The sequence below is a fragment of the Elephas maximus genome, chromosome 8, assembly GCF_024166365.1.
Source record: "Elephas maximus indicus isolate mEleMax1 chromosome 8, mEleMax1 primary haplotype, whole genome shotgun sequence".
NCBI lineage: Eukaryota > Metazoa > Chordata > Mammalia > Proboscidea > Elephantidae > Elephas > Elephas maximus.
Window position 1 is genome coordinate 15908194 of NC_064826.1, and position 19427 is coordinate 15927620.

Sequence of the window (19427 nt, forward strand, 5' to 3'; positions counted from 1 at the left end):
GCAGAGTCGGCTCAGATACATCACTGGGCCCAATCTTCAATAGACGGATGCATTTTCTGTTCCTATAGATTTCTGAGACTAAACATGTATACTTTTATTACCAGCAAAAAAAGTAATATTTTAAATAATAAAAAGCATGAACTAAAAAGTAGTATTTTAGAAAGATTTCTAAAGCAGATTATGTGATCTCCCTCAGAAGCCCCTATCCTTCAGTGCTCTTTCTCCCCACACCCACCCTTCTGGCCCTCAGGACCCACTCATCATCAGCATGAGGTTGTCTGTGGTCAGCATTCAAGGGCTCCCCAGACTCTTGCTCTGGGGGAATTTCAGGGAAACATTCACCCCTGTGAATTTCATCCACCACTCTTCCACCTCTAGGCTGAAAACCACGGTTAACCAAGTAATAATACTTCTCACGGAGCAGTGATACTAAATAACTCGCTCCAAGTTCACAGCCCAAATAATTTAAATATTTTCCTTCTAATAATCTTCCATTAACCTTGAAATAAAATTCAGAGCTGATTTTGTGTCTTCGATCTTTCATCTGTTATTTTTTTCTGTCTCTCCATTCATGCATCTAAATTGGTCTTTTTCCTTTATTCCTTCCTCATATCATCTTTTTCCTCTATTTTAACTGCCTAATACATACTTCTGAACGAATGCCTTTTAAAAGTATTTGTTTTACAGTCATTGAATAGAGTTTATGCACCCTAAAATTTTCTGAACGAATGCCTTTCAAAAGTATTTGTTTTATACTCATTGAATAGAGTTTATGAACCCTAAAATTTTCAGAAGGAGCTCTGGTGGTGCAGTGGTTAAGCACTCGGCTGCTAACGGAAAGCCTGACGGCGCGAACCTACCAGCAGCTCCATGGGAGAAAGATGTGGCAGTCTGCTTCCAAAAAGATTAAGCCTTGGAAACCCTATGGGGGAAGTTCTACTCTGTCCTATAGGGTTGCCATGAGTTAGAATCAACTCGATGGCAATGGCTTTGGTTTGGCTGGGTTAAAGTTTTTAGATTATTTTTCTCGAGTCATTGGTCCTTGGTAGAAGAAGAGGTTTGCCATTTTTATCTCATACCCTATTTCTTAATTGTCTTGAAATCCATAATTATCTCTCAAAGCCGAAACCAAACCAAACCTGTTGCTGTCAAGTCAATTCCAATTCATAGCAACCCCACAGGATAGAGTAGAACTACCCCATAGGGTTCCCAAGGAGCGCCTGGTAGATTCGAACTGCTGACCTTTTGGTTAGCAGCTGTAGCTCTTAACCACTATGCCACCAGGGCTTCCAATTATCTCTCAGTCTTCTCTTTTCCACAATAACCGTTTTCCTCATTGTCTCTATATTCCAAACTTTAATCACATCCATTATTCTCTTTGTAGACACTTTTTCATGAGCTTTATGCCAGTAAAACGAGGATGTCAGCCATGTGTTCAGCCCTGAATGGGGACACAGTCTCTGTCTTTGAGAAGTTGATGTACCGAGGACCAGATACATTGCTTTCTGGTTTTGAGACACAGTCATGTGATCTTACATGATTCATGTTTCTAAGGTTTAGCGTCAAGCTACGTTAACACGGATCTATTTTGGCTTCCCAGGCCCCACACAGCCAACCTGAGATTTGTTCTGTTTCCAGAATCACAAGCTAGAAGAGCAGCAGCACCAGTAGAATTTCAACACAGACCTTCGCACCATGTGGACACTGCCCCCCACGGTGACACGTATGTGCCTCACATTGCAAATGTAAGTGCTTGGTCTAGGTCCTCAGTTGTGTTCACAAGGGCCACCCTGCCAGATACTCACTCTGCGATGCAGAAAGGTTGGAGAAAGCGGACTTTGTTCGGCCTGCCAACCACTCCAGGCTTTCATGCATGTTGGCCAAGGCTTTGAGGTCACTGACGTCACGCAGGATGTCTTGTGGAGGGATCAGCTTATCGCCCAGGTTCCCAATAAGCACTTCGGACTCCTTGCCAAAGGCTGCCCTAAAAAACACATCAGAAACAGATTCAACATGCAGCATGGAGAGGGCCAGGGTGGGAAACACTTTTGACGGTTGTTATAATCACAGTTTTATGGCATGCTGTTTTTCCCAGCCATCACCCGTCCGTCAGTTGGTTGTACTGGGGTGGCTTGCATTTTGCTGTGATGCTGGAAGCTACGTCACTGGTATTTCAAATACCAGCAGGGTTACCCATGGCGAACATGTTTCAGCAGAGCTTCCACACTAACACAGACTAGGAAGAAAGACTTGGCAATTTACTTAGAAAAATCAGTCAAAAAAACTGACGGATCATTGGACTCAAGTATACCAATGATCATGAGGATAGCGCAGGACCTGGCCATGTCTCATTTTGTTGTACATAAAGTTGCCATGAGTGGGAGCCGACTCGTTGACAAATAACAACAACACTGTCCCCAGGTTTAAGTGTGTGAGAAAACTATTATATGTCTGTTTAAAATTATTCTGGTAGGAAAAAAGCATTATCTGGTAGGGGAAAGAAAGTTCTTAAAAAAAACAGAAGAGACACCAGTGGCTGTACCTTCGACAGGAGCCAGTGTGGGCCTGACCTAGGCAATAACGATCTCTGGGGATGCCTCCACGCCTGCCCTCCAGGGGCATTTTCCTTGCTTCTTTTCTTGCTATGGAGGCTGACAGAGAGCTATGGGTGGTAAATATGTACATAGTTTAAAGCCTACTGTCATAAGTAAAACAACCAAGTTAACCTGGCAGTTAGAAATTGTTTAAAATGTCCAAAAGCAAAGAGGGCCCAGCCTCTTTAAGAGAGTAGTTTGTAGTTGAGATTGATGGCAAGCTTCGCTCATTTATTCATTCATTCATTTGTTTCAAAAGGATCTCGGGCAATAAATTATAAAGCATTAGGGTATTTATCATTTGAAAAGAGAAACCAGTAAAAAAATCAATGCTGGGACCCTCTTCCTGACTAGAAAAATACATTTAGGAGGGTTTCACACAGACCCCAGTGTCCTCAGAATAGGTTTTCAGGTTGACATATTAAGCAACATGGGGTCATGGAGAGATGGAGTTGGAAGGGACTTTACCACCCCTGTGAAACAGCCACTGCTGAGATGGAGAATTGCAGACAGGCTCCGAGGGGCAAGCTGCTCTCTGCCTCCGTGATATCTGAGTGGCAGAGCCAGGGCTGAGGCAGCCTCATGCCCACAGGCCTCTTTCTTTTAAAAAAGGGACAGAGAGGGCTGATGTGATAAGCGATGGATGAAGGTGCTAGGGAGAAAAATCAAGTCCTCTCAGGAAAGTTCCACACAGGCAGTAAGCTGATGCCGGAGGTAAGTTTTCTAAGAGTCTCAAGTCTTCCAAAACTTAAAGTATTGCAAGTGGAAAGAGGTAAGGGCTTTATTTAGGTAGAACAAGCCAAATTATGTTTCAACCAAGCAGTCACTAACAGCAGCTGACATACAGTTGGACACACTGGCTGACATACCGTTGAGACAAGTGGGAATTAAGTGCTTATAAAAAATGTTTATGCTACCAAGCAAATATTTAAGTACCCAACAGAGGGTCATATTTTGTAAAGAAAAGGCACAACTGGTTGGCTGCTTTGGGGAAGTCTCGGCTGGGGAGGCAGTAGAGTCGGGGGGACCATGCATATCAAACTGGAATGTGTGAGCACATCCTAGCCAGGAGCTTGGGCCAGGTTGGGAGTGGGGGCATGTTCTGCATGTGTAACAGTGGGATGCACGGGACCACATTTTCTCTGAGTAACAAGGGTTAGCGCACAGGGGTCAGAGTCAGACAGACCTGGGTTTGCATCCCAGATCTGCCACTCGCTGGCTGTGTGACCTTGAGCTGCGACTTAACTTCTCTGAGAATTAGCTGGGGGTAATAGTACTGACCTTATACGAAGTCATATATGGACTAGATCAGCTGATTAAAAAATTTTTACTGTGAAAATTTCGATAATCATGGAAGTGGAGAGAAGGGTATTACAAACTTCTATGTACGCACCTCCTGGAGTCCCTGGGTGTTGCAAATGGTTAAGCACTGCACTACTACCTGAAAGGCTGCTGGTTCAAAACCACCCAGAGGTGCCTGGAAGGTAAGGTCCAGTGATCTGTTTCTGAAACCCTTGTGGAGCAGTTCTACTCTGCACACACGGGGTGGCCACAGGTCGGAATCAACTTGCAGGCAACTCACGACAGCTTCAACCATCAGCGGCTCCTGGTGAGTGGGGCTCCAGCTGTCCACATCTGCCTCCTTGCCCTCTGGACTGGGCTGAAGTCGCCCATTTGGGCGATGCTTTTAGGTGCACAGTGCAGCATGGAACTGAGTAAAAGCTAGGAAGTTGTAGCTATTTTGATTAAGGCCGTTGAGATGATCACTTTATTTACCACCAACCCCAAAGTATATGAGGATGATTAAGTTTAAATAGGTAAGAAGGATCAGAAATATGAGTCGGAATTGACTGGATGGCAACAGATTTTTTTGGTTTAGATCAGAGATAAGTAAGTTAAATCTTGAGGGCTAGCATTACAAACGGACACCACAATGCCACAGCAAATGCCACCATGTCCCAGAGTCCAGGCTTTTACCAGAATCTGTCAGTGGTAAATTACTGAGAGAAAAACCACTAGTTGCTTCCCCAATACCCACTATTTCCCGCCTTCTTGGTAAAAGGACCCTGATGTTGTCGGGGCCAGCCATGTGCCCAACACACAAACAAAACACCTCACTAAATTTCCCAGTCTCCCTTGCAGATGTCGTAGCTAGTGAGAGGGCAACAGAAAGCACCAGACAGGGCTTCCAAGAAAGCTCTTCAAAGCCCTCGTACTCAGCTGGCAGGGGCATCTGTTGCCTCCCCCCTCTCTGGAAGGCAGCCGTGGAGCCTGGGGCTGCAGTAGCTCTCTTCAACCTTGAGTACAGAACTCAGCACTGAGAATCAGCTGGGTAAAGTGACTTGCCTTCACAGAGCTGCAGTACAGTCCCGGACCCTGGGCCTCTGGGCCTCACGTCATACGAGAGAAAACGCAGCCCTGCTATGCTTAAGCCACTGCTACCTCGTGTTTCTGTCACTAACAGCTCAATGCAATTTCCCTAGAACACTGTCTCTGAATTTAAATATTCCCAAAATCGAGTTACTGGGGAACAGAAAACAATGTCTTCTCCATGGTTGGAGCCCAGCCGACAGAATATCGTCCCCGTGGCCGCACTCAGTCGGGGTTGTAAATATTTAGTTTTCTTAATCTGTCCTTATATATCAATGCTCCCAGCCCCTTAATCATCTTTGACAGATATAACATACAACATGCCTCTGAGCTGGATGCTGAAAAGGCAACAGGGGAGGCAAACAGCTTTGAAACACAGGCTTGCAGCCATTTTTATGCATGTAGGTATAACCCTGGGTGGAACGTGACAATCCAGACAAATGTATTTATGTAAAAGTCTCATCTGCGTGTGCGGGGCGCTTCGGGCTGGGCATGTCTGTGGTGTGCTTCCAGGGCTGTGCGCTGAGCCCATTCCCCCTGGCTAGCTGAGATTTGCTTAACCTCCTCAGGCAGGAGAGCAACAGACTGAGAAAAACACAAACTGCCTCATGTTGAATACACAGCAGACACCTCATTTGACAGGAATCCATAACTGCCCCCTAACAACCCGGAGAGAGCAGGGAAACCCTGACACCGAGACCCACTGACTGACAGCTATAACTGTGTCACGGAAAATCGTTCCTTCGAGGGTTTGAGTGTGTCAAAGAGCATGGTGGAGGGCTTTTATGTGTGACAACATCCTTAAATGGATGGCTCCAGCTGCTTGACTACACATTGTTTTTTCTAAACTTTGATTTATTAAATAAATGAGGACATACACAACAAAAAACCATGCAGTCATTAGAAATTATACTTGATTGCATAGCAAAACGTTTGTTACAGCCTACTTTTAGTCAGCACATGCAATGGAATAAAATAAGCTCTTATAAAGCTCTATGTACCATATGGTATTGAAAAGAAAAATAACTATATACATGATGGGTTCAAACCACCAACCTTTTGGTTGGCAATCAAACACTTTAACCACTACACTACCAGGACTCCTCATATATATGTATGTATCATAAAACCAAACCTGTTGCCATCGAGTTGCTTCCAATTCATAGCGACCCTGTTGGACAGAGTAGAACTGCACCATAGGGTTTTCAAGGAGCTGGTGGATTTGAACTGCTGACCTTTTCGTTAGCGGCCGAACTTAACCACTGGGGATAGAGAGATATAGAGATATACATATAGAGAGAGATAGAGATATATATATATAAATATATATAAATAAAACTGATAAAAAATAGGCTCGCCATATACCCAAATGTTAGCTGTGGGACTGGATTGGGCTTTGTGCTTTTCTGTACTTTCTGTCTTCAAAGAACAGATTTACTTTCCAATTAAAAAAAAAAAAGAAAACCCTCCACAAATGAGAAAGTCTTTTAAATGGGCATGTCAGGAATCACAACATGGAAAACTGGAGAATGTGGTATTATACTTCCTTGAGTTAAATTGGGAGGCAGCAGATGGTTGGTCTGGATTGCAGCTCGTGGCTTGCTAAAGAAGTAGTCAGGCCCTCACTTCCAGAAGGACTATTCTTCAATATCTGGACCCCTATCATTCTTCATTCTAGATCTGAGTTCGACTTTGTTTTCATTTTCTGGTTATTATGAAAGCAAATTATTTAATGAAAACAAGAAATATTCTTCTGTAAAACAGGCAGAAGAATGACTGTTTTCTTGGGAAGGTAGTAACAGAAATCAGAACTCATAATGCGTTTGTTTTAGGCACTAAGCCCTGTGGAGTGACTAGCAGTAATCAGTAGGCCAACACGCTCACACAGAAGCCTACGCAGCTGAAGGGAGTGTTAAACCTGTTAAGCCTCATTTTACCACACAATCTTTCAAGAGTCTTCTCTGACAAGAATTCATTTAAGCGAATTTTGCCAAGAGTATTAAGCCTGTTAAGTTTAATTTTACTATACAATTATAATCTTTAAAGAGGTCTTTCTGACAAGAAATCATTGAAGAAAACTTTGCCAAAGATGCCGCAAAGTATGTCCACTTAGTTTTTAAATAATTCTGTTATCCACTGGAATTTTAGGAAGCCCTCCTCCCCAAAGTCTGCATTTTCAGCAGATTTAATGCAATTATGAAAGAAGCATCACCAATGGTTTCAAAGGGGTAGATTTTCAGAGCTGTGCCTATCTGATCGTATTTGTCCTCAGACCCATTTCTCTCTCTCCCTGACCCATCCCCCAGGCTCCCAACACTGCTTTCCATGGCGGAGCCCAGCTATGAGATGGAGGCCAGGCACACAGCCTGGAGGCTGAGTTCTCCTAGGAGACCAGCGGCACAAGGAAGGGCAAGGAATGGCTCCAAGGGCACACCAGACTGACCCAGATGCCTTGTATTTTATAAGGGTGGTGATGTGGTCATGAGTAACAGACTGGACATGGAATTGCCTTCCTTGCTGAAATGTTCCTGCCGGTACCTCCTTCGGAGGATTTACTCAACATTTTCACAGTCATGGTAACCCACACAATGTTTCTACCCAGGAAACTTACTTTACAGCAAAAGTAGCAAGGCAGGGACTTCACTTCTGGAGTTCCCCTCTCTTGCTGCACACCCAGTCACGCCGAAGGGGTTGGCCTCACAGGCAAATGACTTATGCAGGATTCAGCTATGGTACCAGTTGGGGGACAACACTTACCAGACTGGAGTGCCAGACAACTTGACACAGAGACTGATATATGGTGCTTTTTTCCCCCAATAACAAGAAAGCGTGTCTGGGAACCACGGTTTGCAAGCGGGAATGGCCCTTCCTCTTATTATTAAAGCCTTTCACAGGGGTTTTGCTCTTGCCCCAACAACTTTGGGCTATGGTGGTCTAGAGATACCAAGATCAAGTTTTACAATACAGGCGTAAGGGTGAGAAGAGACACAGTGTATGCGGGTTGGCTCTAAAGGTCTTGGGCCTATTTGTTCTAAAATCCATTGCTCACCTTTCCTTTGCTCTGATCTGTAGTGTATGTGTGTTAAGGGATGAGTGTTTTTGTGTGTGTATGTGTGGCCCCTGCAGGCTTTGTCCACCAGGCTCCCAGCTGGTACTGACAATGGCGACGCTGGTAGAAAACTGAATGGCAAAGGAAAAGGAGAAGCCAGGGTTACAATATCCCCTTCCCTCCCTCCTTGCCTTGGGTGGTGTCTCTACCAATGGCTGCATCTCCAGGGCCCCAACTTCCTTTGGACACCTCTGTGCTCCAGTAACACTGCCTCCACAAGGACCCCTGTTGGCACAAGTGGTCAAGCTCTTGGCTGCTAACCAAAAGGCTGGTGGTTCAAACCTCTCTGTGGGAGAAAGACCTGGCAATATGCTTCTGTAAAGATTACAGCCAAGAAAACCCTCTGGGACAGTTCTACTCTGTCACGTGGGGTCTCTATGAGTTGAAATTGACTTGATGGCGGCACCCAACAGCAGCAACAGCGCGGCCTCCTCCCTGAGGCCTTCCAGCAGAAGGCAGGCAGTGGCTTCCTGCTGTTGCTAATCTATGGCTTGTTTTAATGCTCTGTTTGATGCTCAGATTCCATTAACCTGTGTAACCAATTCCCTGCCTGAGAAATGTGAGGTAAATACTTGAAGTGGTTTCTGCTTTCCCTGGCAGACCTTGGCTGACACAAGACCTAATAACTATGTTTGGCTATATTCAAAGCTACAGGGAATTGATTGGCTTCCTCAGCCTGGGGATTAATTAGCTCTGTCGTGACCTGTTAAAGATCACTTAGCCACTATCTGGCAGAGCTCAAACTGATGAAGGGTTATAAAAAAGTCAGGTTACCTATCTAGATTCCTAATACTACTGACTGATTCTTACGAGATGTGACAATGACATTTCCATTTATCATGTCAGCTTTATACAACTGCTTAATTGTCAACCCTTTCAAAAGCTAATTTGTCTATGTCAAAAATAATGGGGGTAGGCCTATTCTGATGGGTTCTTTAATCAGGTCTTCGAAAAATGTTTTTCTAAACTTTAGCTAAGGCCTCATAAATGGGAAGGAACAACATAGTCCAGTTATCTTGATTACAATATTATGTTTTTCCTCTTAGAAACTGCTAAAGCTCATCACTCTGTCTACCCTCCACTGGCTTTTAATGCACGTGGATTTCATTACACACTAGCGTGTGAATAGCTATTTTTCATATTTCATAAGCCAGTGCTCCTCTCTAGACGTTTGCCTGGCTCCTCCTATAATCACAACGTAAGGGTTTTCATTTGCTTTCTTTGCTTACTCTTCTTCCACCATGTAAGCCCTTGCAAATACGCTTGACCGGCTAAATGGGGCTGAATTGGGAAGAAGCGTGAGGGTCCTCACTCTGTTCTTGCAATTGAGGTGGGCAGACAACACTGGCAAATTCTCCCCCTGGTTCTCTTCAGGACTTAGAGCACTATTTATTCTTTTTTTCCTTTTCTTTTTCTGTTTGTAGGGAAATCGGGGTTTTGACACACATGGGGTTGCCATGAGTCAGAATTGACTTGACAGCAAATGGTTCGGTTTTACTAACACAGAGATCAAAGTCAGAGAACTAACTGGGACCACCATTCAGGTGGGGGATGCGCAACCACCAGCTCCTCTCCTCGTGGCTCTGCTTCCTGGGACACGCACCAAACACCTGACTCACAGATTTCTGCCATTCTGGCATTTAGAGGGATCTTGGTAGGTAGTCTAAACTAGTAGTTCTCATCCTGCCTATATATTAAAAGCTTAACCAGGGAAGCTTAAACAAGATACCTGATGCCAAACTTCACCTGCAGAAATTCTGATTTGATAGACCATGAATGGGGCTCAGGTATGAGTTTTTTTTTTTTTTAGCAACAGCTTTGCTGTTGTTGTTAGGTGCCGTTGAGTTGGTTCCAACTCTTAGTGCCCCATGTACAATAATTCACAAATCATAAAATTAACCCATTTAAATTATACAAGTAAATGGGTTTTAGTATATTCAGAGTTGTGCAGTCATTACCACCGTCAATTTTAGAACGTTTTCATCACCCTCAAAAGAAGTCCTATACTTATTAGACTCCCCATTTCCCCCCACCCCCAACAGCCCTAGGTATCCACCCTTCTACTTTCTGTGTCTATAGATTTGTCTATTCTGGAAATTCATATATGACTCCTATTCATATGAATAGAATCATACAGTATGAGGTCTTTTGTGACTGGCTTCTTTCACTTCGTATACTCTTTTCAAGATTCATCCATACTGTAGCATGTATCAGTACTTCCTCTCTTTTAATGTCAAATAATATTCCACTGTATGAATATACTACATTTTATTTATTCATACATCAGTTGATGGACATCTGGGTTGTTCCTGCTTTTTGGCTATTAAGAATAATGCTGTTTTGAATGTTCGTGTACAAATTTTGGTGTGGATGTATGTTTCATTTCTTTCAGGTATATGCCTATGAGTAGAATTGTTGGGTCATATTAAACCTTTTGAGGAAATGCCAGACTGTCTTCCACAGTGGCTGCATCATTCTACATTCCCACCAGCAGTGGATGGGGGTTCCAAGTTATCCACATCCTCAGTGGGCTGAATCTTGAGCGCTGAACTGGGCAGGTATAGGAGGTGGGGGTGGGAGCAGCAGAGGGCACTGCAGAAAGAAGAAACACGTATGGCAATGACAAAGAGGTAGGAAAGAGTGTGATGGACTGGGGAAGTGCAGAAGTTCAACAGGGTAGAAGGACTGAGGGAAGTGGGCATTCTTCATCTGGCAGGGAATGTTAAGCCTGCAGCAGAGAGCAGCATCAGGAGAGACAGAGCTGGAGAAAGACTAGAACAGGCATGGGCCCCTCCTGCAGAGACCTGGGACTGTATCACAGCTTGCCCTTGTCTTAAGACACCTCCTTCTGCTCACCTACTGCAGCTAGACAAGTATCCTTCCTATTATCATGATGCACAGATGATCACTACCAGCCCCACCTTCTGAAGGGCTGAGTGGGACCAAAATGTTGTCGTTGTTGGGTGCCGTCGAGTTGGTTCATAGTGACGCCAGGTACAACACAACAAAACGTTGCCTGGTCTTGCGCCATCCTCACAATTATTATGTCTGAGCCCATTGTTGCAGCCACTGTGTCAATCCATCTCGTTGAGGTGCTTCCTCTTTTTTTGATGACACCTCTACTTGACCAAGCATGATGTCCTTCTCCAGGGACTGATCCCACCTGATAACATGTCCAGAGTGTGTGAGGTGTAGTCTCGCCATCCTTGCTTCTAAGGAGCATTCTAGCTGTACTTCCTCCAAGACAGATTTGTTTGTTCTTTTGGCAGTCCACGGTATATTCAATATTCTTCGCCAACACCACAATTCAAATGCCTCAATTCTTTTTCAGTCTACCTTATTCATCATCTAGCTTTCTCATACATATGAGGTGATTAAAAACACCAAGGCCTCGGTCAGGCACACCTTAGTCCTCAAGGTGACATCTTTGCTTTTTGACACTTTAGAAAGGTCTTTTGCAGCACATTTGCTCAATGCAATGGGTCTTCTGATTTCTTGACTGCTGCTCCCATGGGCATTGACTGTGGATCCAAGTAAAATGAAATACTTGACAACTTTAGTCTTTTTTGTGTTTATCAGGATGTTGCTTATTGCCAGTTGTGAGGAGTTTTGTTTTCTTTATGTTGAAGTGTAATCCATACTGAAAGCTGTGGTCTTTGATTTTCATCAGTAAATGCTTCAAGTTCTCTTTACTTTCAGCAAGCAGGGTTGTGTCATCTGTATAACGCAGGTTGTTAAGGAGTCTTCTTCCAATCCTAATGCCGCACTCTTGACATAGAGTCCAGCTTCTCAGATTATTTGCTCGGCATACAGACTGAATAGGTATGGTAAAAGGATACAACCTTGATGCACACCTTTCCCGACTTTAGAACACACAGTATCCCCTTGTTCTGTTTGAACAACTGCCTCTTGATTTATGTACAGGTTCCTCCTTAGCACAATTATGTGTTCTGGAATTCCCATTCTTTGCAATGTTATCTATAACTTGTTATGATTCACACAGTCGAATGCCTTTGCATAGTCAATAAAACACAGGTAAACATCCTTATGGTATTCTCTGCTTTCAGCCAGGATCCATCTGACATCAGCAATGATATCCCTAGTTCCGTGTCTTCCTCTGAATCCAGCTTGAATTCCTGGCAGTTCCCTGTCGATATACTGCTGCAGCTGCTTTTGAATGCTTTTCAGCAAAATTTTACTTGCATGTGATATTAGTGACATTGTTCGATAATTTTCGCATTTGGTTGAGACCAAACTAGAGGGCTTAAAACATCTTTTTCTTTTATTAAGAATCTAAATGAGAGACAGTAAATTGAAGAATTTCACGATCTGAAATTAAACAAAAAATAAAATGTAGAAATGCCTTACTATTGACTTTCTGATGATAATAACTAAAACCAAACCCACTGCCCGTTGAGCTGATACCAACTCACAGTGGCCCTGTAAGGCAGAGCAGAGCTGCCCCACAGGGCCCCCAAAGCTGTAAATCTTCAGGGAAGCAGACTGCCAAACCTTCCTCCTATGGGGCAGCTGGTGTGTCTGAACCACCTACTTTTCAGTTAGCAGCCGAGTGCTTTAACCACTGTACCACCAGAACACCTGAATGATACTAACAGATAATTATAAATCTGAAACAATTCTCAAATAATTGTCCAACTAGACTAGCATTTATGTACTATGTAGAGGAGATTATAATTTTTTTTTTCCCATTTACTGCCAAACTTAGGCTAAGAGGAGTTGTATCATTTTGATAGAATAACAAAGTGCTTAATGCAATCATCACGAACATTACCGGATATGTTCGTAGCGGGGCCTCCAGTTAATGGCCTGTCTTTTTTGTTTAACTTTGAGATTTAAGTTTCTTCTCATCCAGCCTTGCCTGGCTGTGCCCTACACTCATCTATGACCTTTATCTCATTTAATTGAGGATTAAAAAAAAATTAGCATTGTCTACCCTCGTACTTATTTAATATATTAATGTTTGCAGATTCATTTTTCCTTTCCTAATTGTATTTTTTAAGTCATATTAAGCATCTATAGACAGTGAAATAAACGTCTTCACCGATGAACACTTCGTTTAAGCTAGCTCAAGTTTTCAGGTCTCCTGCATCAGATCTTTCACTTGCTCCTTCCAATTTACCTAAAGATTCTTCAATAGCTGTAGATAGCTGTGACTTTTTAACAGCTGTTGTTATGTTATTTTGAGACCTTTGAAATGTTCAAGTGGAACTTTTCTTAAAATTATTTATGCTCTATTTTATTCACCTTACTTCTACATCTTGGGGTCCCTTGGTAGTGTAAGCAGTTAACACGCCTGGCTACTAACCAAAAGGTTGGTGGTTTGAGTCTACCTAGAGGTGCCTTGGAAGAAATGTCTGGTGATCTACTTCCAAAAAATCAGCCACTGAAAACCGTATGGAGCACAGTTCTACTCTGACACGTGTGGGGCTGCCATGAGTCAGTATCGCCTCGATGGCAACTGGCTACTGGTTGTTTCTACATCCAAATATAGTTCTAACCCAACTGGATTTCTGCTTCTCTTAAAATTATCTAATCTGAACTGGATGAAGAACTTGAGGAGGTATAAAAAGACTTACCAAACACAAAACCAAAACAAAGTAATAAAGAGCTGGGTTTAGACCTCAGAAGCCTCTGAGCTTCATAAAGGAACATGTTACTATCATTTTTGTCTTGTAATTTTTAGGGAGTCCACTGAAGGCATTTTCTTCCAATTTAAGGCATTCTTTATGTTTGATTCTTTTCATTTTTAAATTGAGTTTCATTCATTCAACAAATATTTATTCGGGATCTATGATGGGCTATAACGGTTTCATAGAAGGAAGGAAAAAGTTAAAACCTGTTTTTCTTCTTTTATTCCAAAGATTCTTTTTCATTAAAATTTTATTATAGAAATCTTGCAAATAAAAACTTAGAAATCATCACGACCGACCCACTTGCTCTCTGAAACCAGTATCTGCTATCATTTAATCGCAGTGACCTCATAAGTTCATAAAATAAAGAGCAGCCTCCATAAACATACTACTTTTGGTTTCCTGGACAAAATAAAAAGTTATCTTCCAAGTAATTTAATAACTAAAAATATTTTTTAAATGTTCTTTAGTCTCTATTCTGTATTGAGTACAGGCAGTCCCTGACTTTTAACATTTTCAAGTTAACAACCAGCTGCACTTACGATGGTACTTTTTTTTGGTACACCTTATTATCAGTGATATGTACTACATATTACGTTGCAATGCATAATTTGCTGATGTTACCATTCTCAGATGTTCACTCTCAGACATTCAATTTTATGAACGATTGTTCAAAACACTGCGGTATAGCAGGCTATGGCCTGGTCTACAATGAAGTCGGTGTCAGGAGTCATAACACAGAAAGTTGGGCAACGTTCAGCTCTAACGAAATACGACAATTGAACTGTGCACACATCCGAGCGCTACCAACAATAACAAACTACCAAAAATAACACAAAATCTAGAGTGAAAGTATCTGTATGATAAGCAACTTGACTATCGGTCAAGAATTATGATGATCAATGAACGCGAAGGAATAACTCAAACCTCCAAAACCACAAAGACTCAATCCATTATCAGGCTGGTTGATTGCTGCATGGTGACTCCGGAAGCCAGACCACCAGGGTTCAAACTCCAGCTCTGTCACTTACTAGCTCCACAAATGAAGTTAATTCATTTCTTTGCATCTCAGTTTCTCATCTGCTGAATGGGAGTAATAATAGCCCCTAAAACGCATACTGCTGCTGTACAGTGTGTGGCACCATCAGCTATTACTGTTGTGATTGTTGAAATACATTGTAGGATCTGTCAAGAGACTTAATTCTTCATCATTTACATTCTGCCTGCTACAGTTCAAGGCTGATTTGCAGGTATTACACATTCTTTGACCTTTATCACCTGAAATCTCTGGTCCTGGCCCTGCCAATTACATCTATCCATTTGAGGATTTTCAAACCTGGCTCTGGAGAAGAGACTCTTATTCTCTGAAATTCAAGGGCTTTGAGTGAAATGGGGGTAAGAGATATTCTTTGGGCAGGTTTTCCAAACACATATGTCCTCCTAACTCCTAAACAGCCCCTTCTCCACTCTCTTTCCCTCCCCCTACACCTTACACCTTCTGTTAACAACATCCTCAGAAAGCAGGACTCCCTTTTCTCACTGAATCCTCATTGATCTCAAAAAGATAAATAGAAATATAGACATGGCAGGTGTGAAGACAATGGGCCAGAAAACCTGCTTTCAGCTTCTTTGGGAACAAAAGGTATTTGCTGTTTTTTTGTTCTCTGTAAAACCCTGGCTTGACCTCTTTTTTTTCCCTCTTCAGAGTTAGCCTGGAAATAATACATTTTACTTTTTAGTTAAAAAACAAGAATAGGAGAGGGCCTCATTTGGTAATGAAGGGCACATAACCTTCATTCACCGCAAAGAGCACCAGGTCCTACACACATCTGGGGGCCGAGCAGCGCTCTGAGCTTTACAAAGCAGCTCCAGGAGAGAGCGGGACTTTCCTGTCGTCTGGGCTGCTGCCCTGCTCTAGGGCTCACCCACGGGCTGGATCAAGGCTCTCTGTCAGCTCAGCCACACGCAGTACTTCCCTTTGCTCTCAATGTCCAATCAGGAGAGACAATGTGGTGGGTTAAAAAGAAAGAATCAATCACATACAAAGTAAAACAGACCTATAAAATTATTTTTCCTCTGTTAAAACAAACATAATTTGTTTTCAAGCTATGTCTTCATGAAAAAACATGGATACATTTCTCAGACATGATGTTCATCAAAAGAAGCCAGATACTATGATTCTGCCCTCTGGGTGGGTTTGAACTCCAACCTCTCGTCTAGTAGTTGAGTGCTTAACCATTTGTGGAAATACAAGGACAGGCAAAGCTAAGCTGTGGTGATGAAAGTCAGAATCATGGTTACCTGGGGCCGGGCCTTTTGGGGCACTAGAAAAGCTCTATATTTGGGAGGTAATTATATATAACAATTCATTGACTTGTATACCTAAGATTATACTCGTTTCATGTATAACTTACCTAAAAACAAAAACAAAAAAAACCGCATAATTTGTTTTCCCTTCATATTTAAGACAAAAGGTGATATAATTCAGCAAACACAACAAGGGTAAAGAAAGCCAGGACCTTCATTCCAGCTTTTGGAATTCTGACTCATGGCAATCCCATAGTGATACATATGACTGAATGGGTACACTTAAAGAGGAGAAGGAAGATGCTGACCCAGAATGCTCAAAAATTCGGCAGGAGAAAAATATGACACAATCCTGTGACAGCAGAGCCTTGTAGCCTGACCTCTGTCCTAGGGTCGGCTTGATGATTTCTAATTGGGCCTCCAATCAATCGATCACTCAATCATTCCTTCCCTGTCTTGATAGAAAAAAAAGCATCAGGCTACTCTCTATTGCTATAGCTCTGACAGAGCTATCTAAGTGAAGGGGAAGGGTGGAAGATAGGAATTGGAAATAAAATTTAAGAGTTTAAAGTTTATTTCAGAATCTGGGAAAATATATTCAGCAAAACAAAGGCTTTAAAGGAAAACAATTCTATGACTTCCATACAGGTAAAGATTTCCTGAACAGGATACCAAATGTCCTATCCATAAAAAATAAAAATAAATTGGACTTATTACAATTTTTAAAATTCTTTTTATTAACAGATACTATTGTTGCTGTTAGTTGCTGTCGAGTCAATGATTCAAATCATGGCGACCCCAATGTGCAGAGTAGGACTGCAATCCATAGGGTTTTCAAGGCTGTGACTTTTCAGAAGCAGATCGCCAGGCCTGTCTTCCAAAGAGCCTCTAGGTTAGTTTGAACCACCAACCATTCGGCTAGTAGTCAAGCGCTTAAAGATTTGTGGTTAAGAGACTGAAAAGACAATCTGCGAAGTGGGAGAAGATATTATATATGACAATAAACTTACACCCAGATACATAAAAAAAATTTCTATAAATATCTATGGGAAAGACAGACAACTTAATAAGAAATTGGCAATAGATGTGAATAAATGTTTCAAAAGAAGATATCTAAATGGCCATTAATACATAAAAATATGTAAGAGAGTGCTCAGCTTCATTAGTCATAAGCTGCCAAATTTCTCTGCGATAATGTAACACTAAGGAAGAAAAACAGAAATATGAAAGTTTTAGGTTAAATTACAGGGTACCTTTTGAATATTACGGTTTTAAGAAAGGTTAAAATACTATAGAACATTTTCATAATAGAATGTCATTTAAAAAACTTTTCATAATAAAATGTCATTTAAAAAAACACTATGGTATGTAAATATGGTTAACTTTGTGAACAGAAAGGCCTGTTTATCTATAACTGCAATCCACCTTCTGAAAATGAAATAAGCCCACAGTTCTCTGACGAATGAAAAGCTAAATGTTGGCCATAACTTGCTTCATTTCTATTTTTTGGTCTTTGTTTCTTTGAAGTGCTTTTATTTTTTACTATTTATCTATTCACTTGGATAGGCAAAAGACAGTAAGGATAAACCTAATTTCAATGTGACAAAAGATTGTCTCCATTTTTCCCCTACTTTACACTTCTCTAAAATGGTAGAGGTGAGAAGGTTTCAGTGTGGCCAGCCCGCCATGGAGAAATAGGTAGCTTCGTCAAACCAGGCTATATTTTCATAGCTAAGTAAATATTTTAAATTGTACAAAGGGAAACATTGAGTGATGAAGTTGAAAGACTCTACTTTTGTCAAAACAAGTAGAAAACAATCAGTGATAATACAATACATATGAACAAACATGGGAAGCACATTTTCATTTCCAGAAAGTCCACCTAACAGTTCCATGAACTGAAGAATAGGCGAAGAGCAACTGTAACGTGCTCTGTAAGGGCAGGAACCGTAGCCCGTTAATTGTCATAGTTCCAGGATATGGCACATCATAGAGTCAATCAAAAAAGCTTTGCCGAATGAATGAATGGATGAGATTTTTTCCATAAGAAGGGAGAATGGCCTGCAAATCAAAGCTGAAAGATATTTGACCTGATTTAGCAATGTTCCCAATTTGATTCACATCGATTCCTTCCTTCAGATGTCCAAGGCATACTTAAAGGGGAAATACGGCAAGGTATGATGAAAACAGACTTCACTTGTTCAATTAGTTGTTGCTTGATATTTAGAAATGGTCAACATTTTCTACAAGACACAATAAATTAACAGTTCTTTGCCTCTATGTCTAAAACGACTTAGAAAATAGACCTTTTACCTTATGAAATCTTCTTCCTCTTCTCTCTTGGGTCTCAGCTGTTTGGGTTGAGCCATATTAATCCAGTTTAGAAGAGATTTCAAGAGTCTGCTGATATCATCATCTTTTGCCCAAGATGCACTGATGACAAGTTTTTCCTCTGACTGGACAATGCCCCTAAACACAACCAGTGGAGAAGAGTCCTTTCAGCACAATGTGGGGTATTCAGTTAGCATTTTTCACCAACTTTTGCTGTAGAAAAAAGATATCACGTTCATCTCTCTTATTGACATAACCCCTTACCTGAATTGGGGTCAGTAACATGTATTACATACTCTACTTTACTGGGAAACATGATTTCTGGATTTCATTTTTAGTTTCTTGATTGCTGAGTAATTATAAAAGCTGATAATACTAATTAGTCCCTTTTATCATTTTTTTATAATAGTTTATCCATTAGGATAAATAAAAAATGTATGAAAGGTTTGGGAGGAATCTTTCAAGAGAGACGGTGAATAAATAAAAAGTGGTGTAACTATACAAAAGAATGTTATTAAATGACAACATAAATGGTACCTGAAGGGTGACAGAATATGTTAAAGAAAAAAAAAAAGATAACTCTTTGACTTAAAGAACAAAAACAAAACTTACTGTGCTAAAATATGTATAACAAAAGATTCACCATTTTTATTATTTTTAAGTGTACAATTCAGTGGCATTAATTACACTCACCGTGTTGTGCGACTATTGCCATTATCTACTTACAAAAGTTTATCACCTCAACAGAAACTCAGTACTCCTTAAGTAATAGCTACCCATGCCCCCTTAACCCAGCCCCTGGTAACCATGAATAAACTTTTGTCTCTATGCCTATTCTAGATATCCATACAAGTGGGATTATACAATATTATTCTTTTTGTCTGACTTTCTGACTTACTTCGCTCAGCATAATGTTTTCCAGGTTTATATACGTCATAGCATGTACCAGAGCTTCATTTCTCTTTATGGCTGAGTAATATTCCATTGTATATATCTTAGTCATCTAATGCTGCTATAACAGAAATACCACAAGTGGATGGCTTTAACAAAGAGAAATTTTACTTC

The 19427-nt window shown here is 41.3% G+C and overlaps 1 protein-coding gene across 4 annotated transcripts in view; it reads right to left on the reverse strand.

Annotated features, from left to right (window-relative positions):
• The window catches only part of EXOC4 (exocyst complex component 4), an 830068-nt gene that overhangs the window by 141844 nt on the left and 668797 nt on the right, over positions 1-19427 (reverse strand). For 3 of the 4 annotated variants that reach the window (XM_049894654.1, XM_049894656.1, XM_049894657.1), the window contains exons 13-14: positions 18345-18500; positions 1806-1984 (exon numbers count right to left, since the gene is read on the reverse strand). In XM_049894654.1, the coding sequence (XP_049750611.1) occupies positions 1806-1984; positions 18345-18500 (335 nt within the window). Of the gene's footprint in view, positions 1-1805; positions 1985-18344; positions 18501-18522; positions 18576-19427 lie in introns of those variants that run through there. The other variant, XM_049894658.1, reaches the window with a different exon arrangement.